Here is a 15,802-nt window from a genome sequence, read left to right on the forward strand (position 1 = left end):
GGAGGTTGACAGTAGAATGACACTGAGTGATCATAATACCATACACTATACCATCACTTGAATGGAAATCCAAGACACCACAGGAAACATGCGCATAAGGCCCAAATACAACGTCACGGAGGCTAACTGGGAAAAACTGAGAATGGTGTTTCAGTGCCCAAGAAGTCCATTGCAGGGTGATGATGTAGACATTACAGTGCAAGAACTGACACTGACTGTAGAGCAATGGAGGCACTGACACCTATCAGGAGAGGTACTTCTAGAGGAGTACCTTGCACCTGGAGCAAGGTGCAGCAGAAATTAAACTGTGAAACAAGAAAAGCCAAAAACTTATACCAGAGCAGCATGACCTAAGAAGAAAGAATCTGAAGTCTGAACAGATGCAGGTATGACAAACAGTGTTTTATGGGAGAGTTATGGAAAACAAAAATGGAAGAATGGAAGCAATTTGTGGAGACTAACTTGGAAACCAGTCCCTGGAGTATACCATATAAAAATAGTCGGCGAGAAAATACAATCATCAACAGCCTTACCCATGCTCAAAAGGAATGATGGGATGGTAACAGAAAGTTGGGAACAGTCGTCTGCCCTGTTGCAGGAAACACTGCTTCCTGATGATGATGAGGAGGAGGAAGGTGAGACAGATGATCAGCACAGTTACAAAAAATGTTATCAGAAGACTACAGAAACAGACATTTCCGTACCCCTAGCACAAGTAGAAATTAGGTAAATAATTTTAAGATTGAAAAAGAGAAGGTCTTCAGGATCAGACGGGATCTCTGTCGAAATAATACAAACCTGATATATTAACTTGTGTGAACTGTATAACGAGTGTTTCTTGCAAGCAATGATCCCAACGGCTGAAGTGGTGATAATTGTCAAGGGCAAGAAAAGGATCCGATTATACGCAAATCCTGTGGACCAATTTGTCTTTTGAGCACTCTCCTCAAGATATTTGAAAAGCTTTTATGCAAGAGATTAGAGGATCGTAGACTGCAATATGGGATGAGCCTTCACCAGTACAGGTGAGACATGTCAACTGAAACCCAAAATTCTGTGTACACTGTAGCAATGATGACCAATATAGCTGGTGCTTTTTATAACCAATAGTGGTCATCTTTCTTTGGTTGTGAGAACTCTTGCCGCAGGAGACATGCTTCTTTAATATGCCTGCAAAGTAAATAACAAGGATGATAACTTAAGGCTGTCTGTTTGTGGTCCAGCGTTTTGGGAGGTAGCGTTAGAGACCGTACTACAAAAGTTACATGACAGCAGTAACGAGTGGATTGGTAGCATTTGTAGATGACATGCTGTTCATTGTATGCAGTGCTTCCAGAAGAGTTACAGAAGACAAATGTAATGCAGTGTTCCAGGAACATGAAGGATGGTGTTTAAGTTCAAATTGTCACCAGCACCTCACAAAAATCCATCTGAAAGGGAACCTAGCAAGAAGCCCTAAAATACAATGAAATGATATAATAATTAGAAGCAGCACAGTAACATGATATCTAGGACTACTCCTGGATGAGTGTCATGACTTTGTACTCATATAAAGGAGGCAGGCAGAAAAGATGCAGATGTGATGAACAAATTATAACTACTGCAAATAGGCAATTTCAGCTTCCCTTGAAAACAATATATATTAACATCACTCTTCAGGTATAAGCATTTAGGGTTATAGTTATCAGCTTGTGAAGCCAGCATATTAGTCGGTAGAGTTCAACGAGGAGTGTTACTAAGGTTATAGGGCGCCTTGCGCACTATTCCGAATGATGCATGGTTAGTAATTCTAGAATATGCCTACTGGGCTTGGAAATTAGGGAAAGGAGAGTCCTTTATTTGTTAAAGAAAGGCAGTCAAATGGAAGTATGAAGGACACTTTGAACTGAGGCCAGTACCAAAAAGTTAATAAAAGATTGCATATTACAACTATGGGATACGCCAGGCACATGCGGGAGAGCATACAAATTTCTCCTTAAAATTAGGGAGAAACTAAAAATGAGATTTCTTAACCCACCAAGTGAACTGATCCATTACCTGAAATCATTGCCCATTGCTACATATCTATCCAAAATCAAAAGACGTGATAGTCATGCCTACAGTAGTATGGGCACTCCAGAGCAAAAATGTGGGACTGCGCTTCATATGAAGACACACCACGTAATGGTATACAGGCATTTGGATGTTAGATTCCAAAGCAGCAGTGAGTAGCAAGTTGCCCTGGTGCATCTTGGGTGATACTCCAGCCACAGTATCCACAAAGCTGAACAATGACTTCTCGAGACATTTAGCCACACGCCAGCATTTTGCTGTCCTGGCAAGACAACATACTGTGTAAGTGGAGGGAAGACAACTGAGATCAGCAACCACTGAATAAAATGGTTTCTCAAGAATTAACATTGCATTGGTGCAAGTGTTCATGAAAGTGTGGATTATACTTTGGTTGTCCAAAGAAACTGGTACACCCGCCTAATATCATGTAAGGACCACACGAGCACACAGGAGTGCTGCAACAAGACATGGTCTTAACTTATGTCTGAAGTAGTGTTGGAGGGAACTGACACCGTGAATCCTGCAGGGCTGTCCATTAATTTGTAAGAGTATGAGGGAGTGGAGATCTAATCTGAACAGCATGTTGCAAGGCATCCCAGATTTGCTCAGTAATGTTCATGACTGTGGAGTTTGGTGGGCAGCAGAAGTGTTTAAACTCAGCAGAGTGTTCCTGGATCCACTCTGTAGCAATTCTGGACATGTGGGGTGTTGAACTGTTCTGCTGGAATTGCCCAAGTCCGTCAGAATGCACAATGGACATGAATGGATGCAGGCGATCAGACAGGATGCTTATGTATGTATCACTCCAACGGCACACACCCCACACCATAACAGAGCCTCCACCAGCTTGAATAGTCCCCTGGTGACATGCAGGTTCCACGGATTCATGAGGTTGTCTCCATACCTATACAGGTCCATCCGCTTGATATAATTTGGATCGAGACTTGTCCAACCAGGCAACATGTTTCCAGTCATCCACAGTCCAATGTTGGTGTTGATGGGCCCAGGCGAGGCATAAAGCTTTGTGTCTTGCAGTTATCAAGGGTACATGAATAGGCCTTTGGCTCCAAAAGTCCATATTGATGATGTTTTGTTGAATGGTTCACACGTTGACACTTGTTGATGGCCCAGCTTTGCAATCTGCAGCAATTTGCGGATGGGTTGTACTTCTGTCACATTTAACAATTCTGATCAGTCATCATTAGTCCTGATCTTGCAGGATCTTCCTCCAGCCACAGAAATATCAGAGATTTAATGTTTTACCGGATTCCTGATATTCACGATACACTCGTAAAATGGTCATATATGATAATCCCCATTTCATTGCTACCTTAGAGATGCTGTGCCCCATCACTCGTGCACTAACTGTAACACCATGTTCAAACTCACTTTAATCTTGCTAACCTGAAATTGTAGCAGCAGTAACTGATCTAACAATTGCACCAGACACTTGTTGTCTTATACAGGCGTTGCCAAACACAATGCTGTCTTCAGCCTGTTTACATATCTCTGTATTTAAATACGCATGCCTTTACCAGTTTCTTTGGTGTTTCAGCGTAAGATGTTACAGTGAATCATGGAATTGTCTGTTATAGTGGAAGCATTACTGATGAGCTGCCCCATGTCCAATGAATCCAGCAGATAATGGCTGCTGACCGGGGCGGTATGAGTGCAGATCCAGTAGTGGAAACAACCACCTACAGTTTAAATGCACCAAAACAACTGACCAAAAACAGCTTCTCAGATAATAGGCTGTGCATAAGCATGCACGGCACCTACCTTGCACAGACTTTGTAGTATCCTAAGTGCTGAGTGAGAATTTTGTACAGAACTAAATGAGACATTCTTGATGTTGTTCAGGCATGTCGCTAATCATGAATCATCAATTCTGTCAAATGATAGGAAGACTCCCCCCCCCCCCCCCCCCCTCTCTCTTTAGCATTTTGATGATGGAGCGTCGCCCTAATCTCTTTTCATCATGGTCATCTGTTCTCCCTTCCTTAAACATTATGCAATGCTTTTGGACACTCGCTGCATTCATTACACCTTCACCATAAATGGTGACAAGTCTGCAGTGAATGTCACAAGCTCTAACATTTTCCAGCGGGAGAAAATGAGTAACACCTCATACCTCACAGCTGATGGGATTCGCAGTCTGCACATCCTTGGTCACAGCTATCTCTGTAATTACCATGTGCCAAGTTCCACCACAAAGCTGCATGCAGCAACTGTCCACATCACACCGAACACCACAAACTAATGAGTAGCTGCCCCAAGACAGTGCACAGATTGTATGCTCAAACATTGGCTCTCGGATGACCCTCATATTTATTCTTCATTGCAGGGAAAACTTCAGTTCGCTCCTACGAATATTCCCCAATCATACTGTCATCATTGGAGGAGACTTACTGAAGGATTCAATCCATTGAAATAACTATAGTTTTGTAAGTCGGTGGTGTGACAAGACATTCTTCAAAACATTGTTAAATTCTTTCTACCTACAACAGATAGTTTGGGAATCCACCTATGATGGAAATATATTAGACCAGTTGGCAAAAAATAGACCTGATATCTTTGAGGAGATCTTTACTGAAGTGGCATTAATGGCCCTGAGGCAGTTGTAACAAACTATGATTGCTAAATTATAAAAAGAAGCAGTTATGTCAAAGAGGAACTGAAAACATTTACTTCTGGGCAGGAGCATTTAGAACTGTGGCTCAAGTTCAAACGAATGATTAACCATGACCTGGATGGATATGTACCCATCATTGTAAAACTAGTGACCAGACCCTCTTGGTTGATGCTGGAATTGAAGTTGGGGGCAGCAAATCAGAAGTGAAATGTTTAATTACTTTTTCAAATATTCCTTCACTAAAGAAGATACAAACTGGTGTGCAAAATTTATGAAAGAAAGTACCTTTCACATAATGTTTGCTTGCAAGTTACATAGCTCGATGATATTTGGCTCTTACACAGAAAGAACTGCTACAGTATAGTACAGAAGGTGACGAAGTATGAGATGAACAGAAACAGGACTTTTATTCAAAGAAAATAACTATACTCAAGTCACTGCAGCTCATGACGGTCCCGTGAACATTACAAAAGCTAGGACACGGTTCTTCATGGATTGTATGATGACCGTGGATGCTCTGCAACAGGCTCCTATTCTGGCCACAAGTTGGTAAGGAGTTTCTATGACAGAGCATTCCATTCCTCCACCAGCGTGGTTAATAACTGCCAGATGGTCATTGGTGCAGGTCGACCTACTGCATTAATTTTCCCCAAAACTTCGCACAGGTCCTCAATGGGATGTAAGACAGGGGAACAGACAGGCCAGCTGATTCACGAAATACACTCCTCGTTCCAAGAACTCTTACATTTGCGTAGTTTGATGCACTTGTGCATTGTCACCTATAAAAATGAAGTCAAGGCAAAACGCACCTCTGAAAAGATGCACCTGGAGAAGTGGCACATGTCACAATAACGTTGACTGGTGAGTGTATGATGTTAAAAGATTTGGAGGTCAGAATGCCAATGCAACATTATGTATCCCTACACCATAACAACTGGACCACCAAAGTGATCATGTTCAAAAATGTTCCTGGGTGCATTGCGTACATTCATATAATGAGATGTGGGAACGTCTAATGCACACAGGAACGATGTCGAACATGATCACTTTGGTAGTCCAGGTGTTATGTTCCGTGGGCTTACTGACCTCCAAATTTCTGAACACTGTACACTCACTGGTCAATGCTGTTTTGACACTGTACTTCTTCTCTATGAGCATCTTTTCAAGGCTGCATTTGGCCCTGCCTTCATTTTTATGAATGACAATGTGCGACATCGAACTGTGCAGGTGCAAGAACTCTTGGAATGAGAGGATATTTGGCAAATGGACTAGCCTGCCGGTTTCCTTGACTAATATACCATCAAGCACCTACTGGATCTGTTGTGGGGACGTATTGCACCATGTTCAAATGCATCAAACACCATCAGCATATGTTTTGTTTTGTATAAGGCACGTCGCAGTCTTTGGTACATTAGCAGTCAACAAAGGAGACAACTTATAAATCATTTTGCAGCCCTTCTTACAATATCTCCATTAGACCAAAAAGTTTTGGGACTGGATTAATAAAAAATATGGGTAGTTAAGATAGTGGCTTTAATGGTTCAGGTGTTATACACTGCCAATTTGTAAGGACAGAAAATGTCAAAAATAGGAGCTATCAAATTGATATGAAACACTGTGCAAGCAACAATGAAAAGCTTACACATCTCCCTCAATTTACTCCTTACACAGAGCACTGAGGAATAAATACGGTAACAAAAAGTATGTAAGAAAATATGAACATAACAATCTTTCACTATCAAATGAACACTAACTTAATCTTACCTTAATATTTGTGGAAAGAGCCGAATTAATGACTTACCTCACGCTGACTAGCATTTAATGGAAACATATCAACTTGAACTTCTTTGTTGGAGAAATTAACTTCCTCTTTGTCCTCAGTTTGTACGCGTGCATTACTATAGGTCTTTTTTTCACCTTTCAGCTCTGTAATTTTATTTTCAAGCATGTTTACTTTAGCTGTCTGTGAATGACACAGTAATTTCAGTTTCTCATTCTTTTTCCTCAGATCAAACACAGTCATCCTGAGATTTTCAGCAAGGGTATCCTATTGGTGAAGGAAAGAACCACTCATTAAAAGCAAACACAATCATTATTTCCAACATTAAAAGCACAAGTTTTGACATGCAATAATATACTTTGCTTAATAACTTATTAAGTACACTTCAACAAGCTGCCTTGTCATTGCTTTATCCCAGGTTTCATGTAATTGAATCTCTCAACTTGTATTGTGATTTACGACAGTGGGTAGACTGACACAGCTACCTTGTGCATTAGTTGTTATTAATTACAACCATTACTCTCATAACTTTGAATGGTGAGAACATGTTTGCCTTGAAAAATGAGGATAAAGCTACACAGACAATTTTCCCTCTAACTTGCTATTGTATGTGCAACTCCAACACAAACACAGCGCTTTACGGTGTCACTTAAGGAGACATCATCTCCTCTTCTGAGATGCAACATGCTGTTTCAGCAGCAATTTGCAGATATCCAATAACACAGGCATCCTGGGTAAATTGCCTCAGTTCAAATTTGACCTCCTTCCAGTTCCTCTGTTTTGGGAAGAAGCACATTGTAACAATTATGGTCTGGCTACAAACAATAAATACACAACATAAAAAAGCTTGTGTGTAGCTGTGTAATGGCTCCGTAAAGTTTATTTAATACTTCATCCTATTTACTGTTTGTTAGTAAACATTCTGCAATATTATTTTCTCTCAGACATTTACTTGTGACACTGATGTACACAGCACATCTATTATAGCCTGACAACGACTTCTGCACTTATTCTCATCAGTTGTCTTCTGTTTTGGAGAGAATCTGAAGGAAGGAGGAGGGAAGATTAGAGTTTAACATCCCATCAAGAACAATATCATTATAGATGGAGCACAAACTCTCACTGGGGAAGGAAATTGACCATGTGCATTTCAAAGGAACCATCCTAGCATTTGCCTAAAGAGATTTAGAGAAACCATGGAAAACCTAAATCTGGATGGCTGGATGGGGATTTTGACCACCATACTCCCTAATGAGTGTCCGACGTGTTTCCACTGTGCCACCTCTTGTGATGGTGAGTAGTAACCGTTCAAGTACCTGGGGCCATGTAGGGATTGCACAAGTATGAACTTCTGTGATCTACTTTATTGTCATGTTCACGGAAGGGGACAATAAAATTAATGACGATGCCATGGACTAACTTCACATCAGGTAGTTCCAAATGTCACATCTTCACTAGCAAAGAATAAAAAGAAGGGCAATATCTCATAACTTAAGTAATGTGTGGTATGATGATGTTTGTTGGCAACACTATTCCCCAACCCCAATTTACTATCTCTAAGGATTATTTTTATCTTCTGTAGTAATGTATATAACAGAGAATGAAAAATCCTCACATTAACACTTTACGGACAAATAGCAATCAAAGGCAGGTGTAACATTAATTAAGGTGATTTATTCTTAACAGACAAACTGGACATAACTTTCCAAAAAAAGGTGAGAGGAGAGGGCAGAGTAGAGGGGGGAGACACGCCAATCAACAAAACATGCCGAAGTAATTGTTTGGAAAATTTACCACTAATTTAAGTAAAAATCTTAAACATATGATGGATAAACATTTGTGCTGTGAGGGTACAAATTTGCATGCATAAATTACATTGCAACACTTATACATATTATGTCAGAGTAGAGTAGACAAGTATGGCTCTAAACAGTTACAGTCAGCAATTACCTCAAGTAATTAACTGTAGGATGATTTTACATTAGAATAGCTACTGCTGGTATTTTGGAAAATGTTTCAGAGGTCCCTGAGCGTTGGAGAAGTGATGGCACACAAATAATGTAGGAGAGACAGTTAGGTACATGCATCTCACAAGTCCCTGGTTTCGAGCCACCATGAAAATGCTCCATATAATGATTTCATAGTGTAGAATAATCAATAACAGTTTGTTAATATATGTGACCTGCCAAACCAACATTAAGTGGCACTAGTTTTCATTTTATAAACTTCAGTTATAAGAAGACGTTGGCTTCATATTGCAGTTGGAAGTAAACTGTAAGCCTAAGGACTCGGAGTTTATTTGCTATGAAGCAAAGTTCGCTATGAGTGTTACATCAGATGATGAGTTACTAGAAGTCAGAAGCCAGCTGCCCTTAGCCAGGCACACAGGTCACAGTAAGGGAGAGATTTGTCTAAACATTGTATCATACACTGAAGTTACTGTGTCGAGCTCATTACTTTCCCCCACACTGTATATCTCTAGTGATCTAAAATTCTTACTTATTACGTAAATAGCATTAAAAAAAAAGACACGGAGTGTCATTTTAGGAGAACATAATTTCAATTACGTAAGACCAATATCATTTGCAAAAAACATCTAGCAGTTTAACTGGCAGTAACCACTCACCGTTACTATACCACATCCATAATTAATGAACATACGAACATCATCTGTCTGACTGGATGCGTCACAACAGGTTCTACTTTGGTTTACTTGAGAGTACGTCCGATCAGCTCGCTGCAGTTGTTTTAACTCCATCTTATATACACGGATCTGCAAACAAAATGTAATGAACATGAGAGGGGAGTTTACAGAATTGTGACGATTTTGCATTAAACGTAGCAATGAAAGACACGATACACAATAAAAGTAAAGTTTAATATACGAGGTGTAAAACTTTGCTTACGCTGTTTGCCGATAGGTAGCGACAAAGGTAAGTAGCAGTCGAAAGAAACAGATCGCAGAAGTCAGGCACTTAGCTTGGACCTCTGTCAACATAATCTCATTGAAACATTAGTCGATTTGTGTCTGCACCAAAAAGTTGTTCTTGATTGAAAATGTCAGTTTATGAGCCTAATTCTCGTCATTTGCAGGAGGTGTTACTGTTTTGTTTCAATATGAAAAAGCAGCGGCTGAGTCTCATCGAATGCTCTCAAGTATATATGGTAAGGACGCTATTAGTGAAAGAACATGTTGTGAGTGGTTTCAATACTTCAAGAACAGTGATTTTAACTTCATAGACCAGCGTAGCGGTGTAAGAGAGAATGTTTTCGAAGATGCAGAATTGCAGACATTGCTGAGTGAAGACTCACGTCAAACTGCAGAAGAATTGGCACGATTAGTGGGACTGACACAGCAAGCCATTTCAAAATGTCTCAAGGCTCTGAGCACATTTCAGAAAGAAGGGATTTGGGTCCCGCGTGAGCTGAAACAAAGAGACGTTGAACCACATTTGTGATGTTTGTGAACAGTTGCTTGAGAGGAAAAAACAGAAGGGATTTCTGCATCGCACTGTGACAGAGGACGAAAAATGGGTTCATTTCGATAACTTGAAATGCAAAAAATCATGTGGGCATCCCAGCTATGCTTACACATCGACGGCCAAAGCAAATATTCACGGCTCCAAGATCATGCTCTGCATTTGCTGGGACCAGCTCGGCATCATGTACTATGAGGCGTTAAAACCAGGTGAAACAATCACAGGTGCTCATTATCGGATGCAATTAATGCGTTTTAACTGAGCAGTAAAAGACAAATGGCCGCAATACAGCAAGAGACACGATAAAGTGATTTTGCAGCACAACAATGCATGACCCCACATTGCAAAAGAGGTCAAAACGAACTTGGACATATTAAAATGGGACGTCCTACTCCACCCGCCATATTCTCCAGTCATTGCTCCCTCTGACTACCACCTGTTTAGATCAATGGAGCATGGCCTGGCTGACTGACACTTCCGATCTCATGAAGAAGTCACAAATTAGATCGATTCGTGGATCGCTTCAAAAGATGAACAATTTTTTCAATGTGGGATTCCTACACTGCCCGAAAGATGGGAGAAAGTAGTGGCCAGCAATGGAAAATACTTTGAATGATACATGTGTAACCAATTTGTTTCATTAAAGCCTCAAATGTTGGGGAGAAAGCGACAGAAGCCAAGTTGTACATCTTGTACTTTTGGAACTATATTTGTAAATGTCCTCTGCAAAGAAGAAATGTACTTTTTTGATAGTTTCGCCACTGTTATTTTTGCATGTATGACCTATATTTTGTGTTATTAGTTCATGACAAATACGTAATTGTACACACAGCTATAACAAACATAGTTAGTGACTCACAACCATCAGAGAAAGTAACTGCTAATACTAAACAAAATTTGACAATAAGAAAACAAATTACAGGTAAATCCATTTATAGTGGGCGTAACTTAACAAACATGAACTGGGTAGCTGGTCACGTTCTTTGCTAGTTTTGACAACATAAAGAGTGGTGAGTAAATGAAGTCTGCCCACTGCTAATCCACCTGGATTCATCATCATCATCATCATCATCTCCACATCATCTCCACGTGTAGCACCACTTTTTGCTGTCAGTCCCAGTGTCCACTAATGACTCTGAACAGTAACTACACACCATGAAAACAATAACCTTACACAAAATATACCAATCTGCTCTTATCAAAAATTCAGAAAAAGCTAAAAATTAACCTAAAACACTGGTGTATCCATCAACAGTGCCCCAGGCAATAACAGCTAAAGATGCATATTATACTTTGTTGGTAGAAAGTCTACCAAAATAAGTAATATCTTGAAGAAAAAGATACTCAGTGACTATGGACCCAGTAATCAGTAATTCATTTACTCATGTGGACAAGCATACTCCAATGAACAAAAGAGAAGCCTAGAAGATTATTTTCAAAGTCTTTGCCCATACCGCATAAAAGAAGGTAGATCAGTGTGCACCGGACTTTAAGTATACCACAGAAGCTGAAAGCTCCATCTTTGCACAGTCTGCAAACTAGACACAATCACACAATACAAGTGTCAATAATGCACTCCAGTTGCAATGAATGAAACTCACTCTGCATGAAATACTGGAAATCATGACTCATCCCAAGAACTGCCATAACTGCATAATCAGGTTTCACAGAATGAGATTTACACTCTGCAGCGGAGTGTGCACTGATATGAAACTTCCTGGCAGATTAAAACTGTGTGCCCGACCGAGACTCGAACTCGGGACCTTTGCCTTTCGCGGGCAAGTGCTCTAAGGTAAGTCTCCACTCCTTTGGCTTAATTTGCAGCTTAAGGACACTTTTAGAGTAATGTGACTTGGAAGAGCACAGTACCTTATGCTGGGCTTCCTTAAGTTCTGAATTATTGAGTTCAATAACTTTGGTTTGATTTGCCACTTCCTCTTGCAACTGGGCAATCTTACACCTCCGAGCTACTGCTTCTTGTATTAACTGTTTGTTTTCTTTTTCTAACTCTTCACACCTACAACCACCTAAAAAAAATAATAAATAAATAAATAAAATAAAAATATTTGCAAACTGAGGTACAGTTCTAAAGGACTGCATTCAATGTTTTCATTGCAGCCATTTTAGTATGTAGTAATCTATAACCTGGTACACAACAAAAATAAGTAACACTGAGGAACTGGTAGTACTGGTTAAACAGTTTAAACTATAAGCAAGTTCTTGTACTGATTCTGTGAACACGGCTGCTGCTACAGGCGGCTATGATTTTCAGAGCTTGACAGACAAATACTAAAATGGTATTTTGGACAATATTAGAAAATAAAGCAGTTCAACAAAGGAAATATCAAAACAGAAGGAATAAAAAATGAGTTTTTCTTATTATACTAAATACATAAATACTACTATGTGGTTTTTAATGGGAAGAATGAGTGAAAATATTTAATGTTTTCATCTCCAATTACTTAGAAGTGAGGACAAAATTGAAGATGATTTCAAAGAAATGGAAGTTGTTGGTCCAATTTACTGAATGCTAATTTTGGCCAGCCTTAGGGGGTATCCTCAGTAGCGAGTTTCAGTAACAACTATCATCATCTGCTGTAACCTAGCAAATACTGTTTTTAATCACACAAACCATAATAGTTCATTAAAGCATTTGTTATGTCTGGTGGGTACTAACCTGGCCATATGAGTGCAGTCATAAGAAACCTAAACAGATTGACATGGTTTAATGAAATAGACATGACCTTGACATCATTACTGATGCATATGCTTTTGTCCTTACTCTGTGAGAACTTGCAACTTGCTTCATCAGTAAAAGTGGTAATGGATGAACAGTTTATCATGGATTTGTCCTTGCATTCTTAAGGATACATATGAGACCATATACAATGCATTCATTCCTTCCATTCCTCAAAACATTTCTGTATGTATATATCTGCGAGGTTGCTTGTGAGCTCCACCATTTTTGTATGTTAGAGCACAAGAACATGTCTGTAGCAAAGAGCTTCTCCACTGCCACATATGGAATAATGGTTCACTACCTAAGGAGCCATAGAATATGCTATGACAAATACTTCCTTAGTAACGTAACATCTCAGTTTTGGAACTTCAAATAACAGACAACACAAGCCTATGATGGGAGAAGATCACACAGCAGTATTTTATGACAGGCAGGCACAAAACATGTGGTTACGAACATACTAGTGAAATAAAAAGGGAGAATTTTCGGATGTGCATGCAAATGCCCATGATAGAACACAATGGACAATATAGAACAAAAAATACAGTTCCGTCACCGAACTGAAGTTGAACTAATGAGCATAAAGCTATCCTCAACGTAATTCTGTTTTTTGAACATTGTTGTTCTTTACTAGGCATGATCCAATTGGAGATTGTATGCCCTATCTTCCTCAAACCTTTGAACCAAATGATCCAGAAGTTGTACAACTATAATGGAGTTATTGGTTTCAGGAACTAAACTACTGAGTCACTGAGCCCACCATCCTGAGATTATGAAACCAATAAGCTACCTTTAAAAGAAACAAGACGGGAAGCCAAAGTGACCATTAGTATGTTCATCTGGAACGGGGAAAAAATGGAGGAGGAAAGGCTGAAACCAGCTTCAAAAAGAGTATTAAGAACCATAAGGTAAGTGGAAATAACATGGCTGCAAAAAGCAGACACCTGAAAAGCCAAGTGTTCAATTGGTATATATTATCCAGTCTGACTTGTGATGAAAACCATTCAAGAAAACTGAAGATATGATGGTTTCTTGAAGAGAAATGAAGAGATGTATTTTGTAAATCACTAAGAAAGAGTGGAATATGTGACCCCGAGGGAGGGGGGGGGGGGGGGGGTCAGGGAACAGACTGGAGTAGAAGATATAATTATGATTCCAAGGTATATTAAAAGGTGGAGGCTATGCCCTAACAGAAGATGAGCAGAAGACCAACATAGGAGAAATCTGTGAGATGCCTTTCTCCAGTACTGGACGTTTAAATAGTGCTGCTGCTGATGACATTGACATGGTTATTAAAATGCTAATGCTGATGTTAATATGCTGATGAGGTTAATCCTATGACTGCTGCAGATGTACTTGCTACTTACTGTACCTACTACTGTGCGGTTATTGGTAATCTCGCTACCTGGTTGCTAAGTGGTTTTCTGGAGCACATTGTGACAATTACGTCTGTCACTCTGAAGTTGGTCAATGCCGATACAAAAAGAAACACAGTGATTGCTCTTGTATGTCTAAAAGTCTTATTATGTTGTTAAAAGGAGAAAGAGAGATACTCGTCATCTGTCATATCACTCTAATTCATTGGCATTTTCTTTGTGAATCCCAGTAAGAACTTCTTTGCCTCACTTTGTTGAACGTGTTATATGAAAGCTGTTTAGTAATTTCATGCACTTTAGTTGCTTAGACTACAGGAAATGGACCTTAAGCAGAGGCAGACAGATTGTCAATTTATATGAAGTACATTGTGTAAGTAAGGCACAGAGGTGTATTCTTGAGTTGTAGAATATTCAAAGAGTTGCTTTAATTTTCAATCACATTTAATGAACCTGAAATAGTCGACTGCCTGCTACTGAGCTTCACTGGGTGCAGCAATACTTTTTTGTGTGTATATTATGAAATAAACATAGCAAAATCCAAAATTTTCAACCATCCCTGTTGATGTGTGGCAGTACAAAATTCTTCTGTAAACAACTTTGAATCTGAATGCCAGGAAACACTAAGTTTACCATAATAATTTGAGCACAAAAACAACAGGGTTTTAAACATTTTCTGTAGATGTCCCAATAATAGCTGCTTACTCGAAACTGACAATCATGTACAATCTTGCTGCACTGAACAAGGTATTCTGTGCTTTTAACTTCATAATCAAAATACGTATTACAAGATCTGAAATCTGCGAAGTTTTGTGGTAATTAGCACAATAATTCTTTCTCCTGCTGGGCAGTCTGGTGAGCATGGAGAGTGGCAGTCATGAAAATTTACACACATAGGTGGGGAAAACAGGAGATTTCCTCTAGGAGGATTTCTTGGAGGGTCCAGAGCAGCAGGATGACATCACAAGGATAGCGAAAATATCATTTTTGTCTCTATCCCATAAAGTGGAAAGACTGTTCTATTAATGTAATGGATGTTAATGTTTATCGACAAAAATGTTTTAAAAGAAGATTTTCCTACTGCCTTATTCAGTTAAAATATAATGTAGCATGAAGATGTTATAGTTCTTATTTTTTGGATTCAAGGGATAGTTTGGACTTAAGATTTCAGTCTACCGAGACGAAGTCAACAACAAGAATAAGCATGGCAAATTAAAAGGTGATTGCGGTGACCATACCATGGTTTCTGTACCAGTTCAATCCTGGCTCCTAATCTAACTACATATTGGCGGAGGCAGAACAGAGGTAACACTTCAATATGTTGGGAACACAGGAGCAAAAATCAGAAAAGTGCACTGGAAACATGATGTCAAGTGCATGTTTCGCTCACCAGCCAAGATGAAACACTTACTGGGATCAGTCAAGATGATCTAAGACTTCTGAAACTGGAAGTTACTGCATCCCTTGCCGGTGCAGGAAAATGTATGTAGGCCAGGCCATCTGGATGGTACAGGAGTAATGCAATGAGCAAGAACACCACACAGACAACGAACAGAAAACAAATTCCACTGTGGAAGAGCACTGTAACTCCCACGAACATACCATGAATTAACATGGCATCAACTTGTTGCGACAATCCAACTCCTCCTAAGATTGTACTCTAAAATATGCTGTAGAGACCGCATGACAGACTAATAAATAAAGACAGTGACTTTCAATTAAACAAGGCCTGGTACCCAGACTTGA

General features: G+C 39.5%; 1 protein-coding gene across 1 annotated transcript in view; it reads right to left on the minus strand.

Annotated features, from left to right (window-relative positions):
* The window catches only part of LOC126263130 (uncharacterized), a 252,741-nt gene that overhangs the window by 27,602 nt on the left and 209,337 nt on the right, over positions 1-15,802 (minus strand). The window contains exons 14-16 of the mRNA XM_049960152.1: positions 11,813-11,970; positions 9,091-9,237; positions 6,486-6,731 (exon numbers count right to left, since the gene is read on the minus strand). Of these exons, the coding sequence (XP_049816109.1) occupies positions 6,486-6,731; positions 9,091-9,237; positions 11,813-11,970 (551 nt within the window). The remainder of the gene's footprint in view (positions 1-6,485; positions 6,732-9,090; positions 9,238-11,812; positions 11,971-15,802) is intronic.

Source organism: Schistocerca nitens, chromosome 6 (genome assembly GCF_023898315.1).
Source record: "Schistocerca nitens isolate TAMUIC-IGC-003100 chromosome 6, iqSchNite1.1, whole genome shotgun sequence".
NCBI lineage: Eukaryota > Metazoa > Arthropoda > Insecta > Orthoptera > Acrididae > Schistocerca > Schistocerca nitens.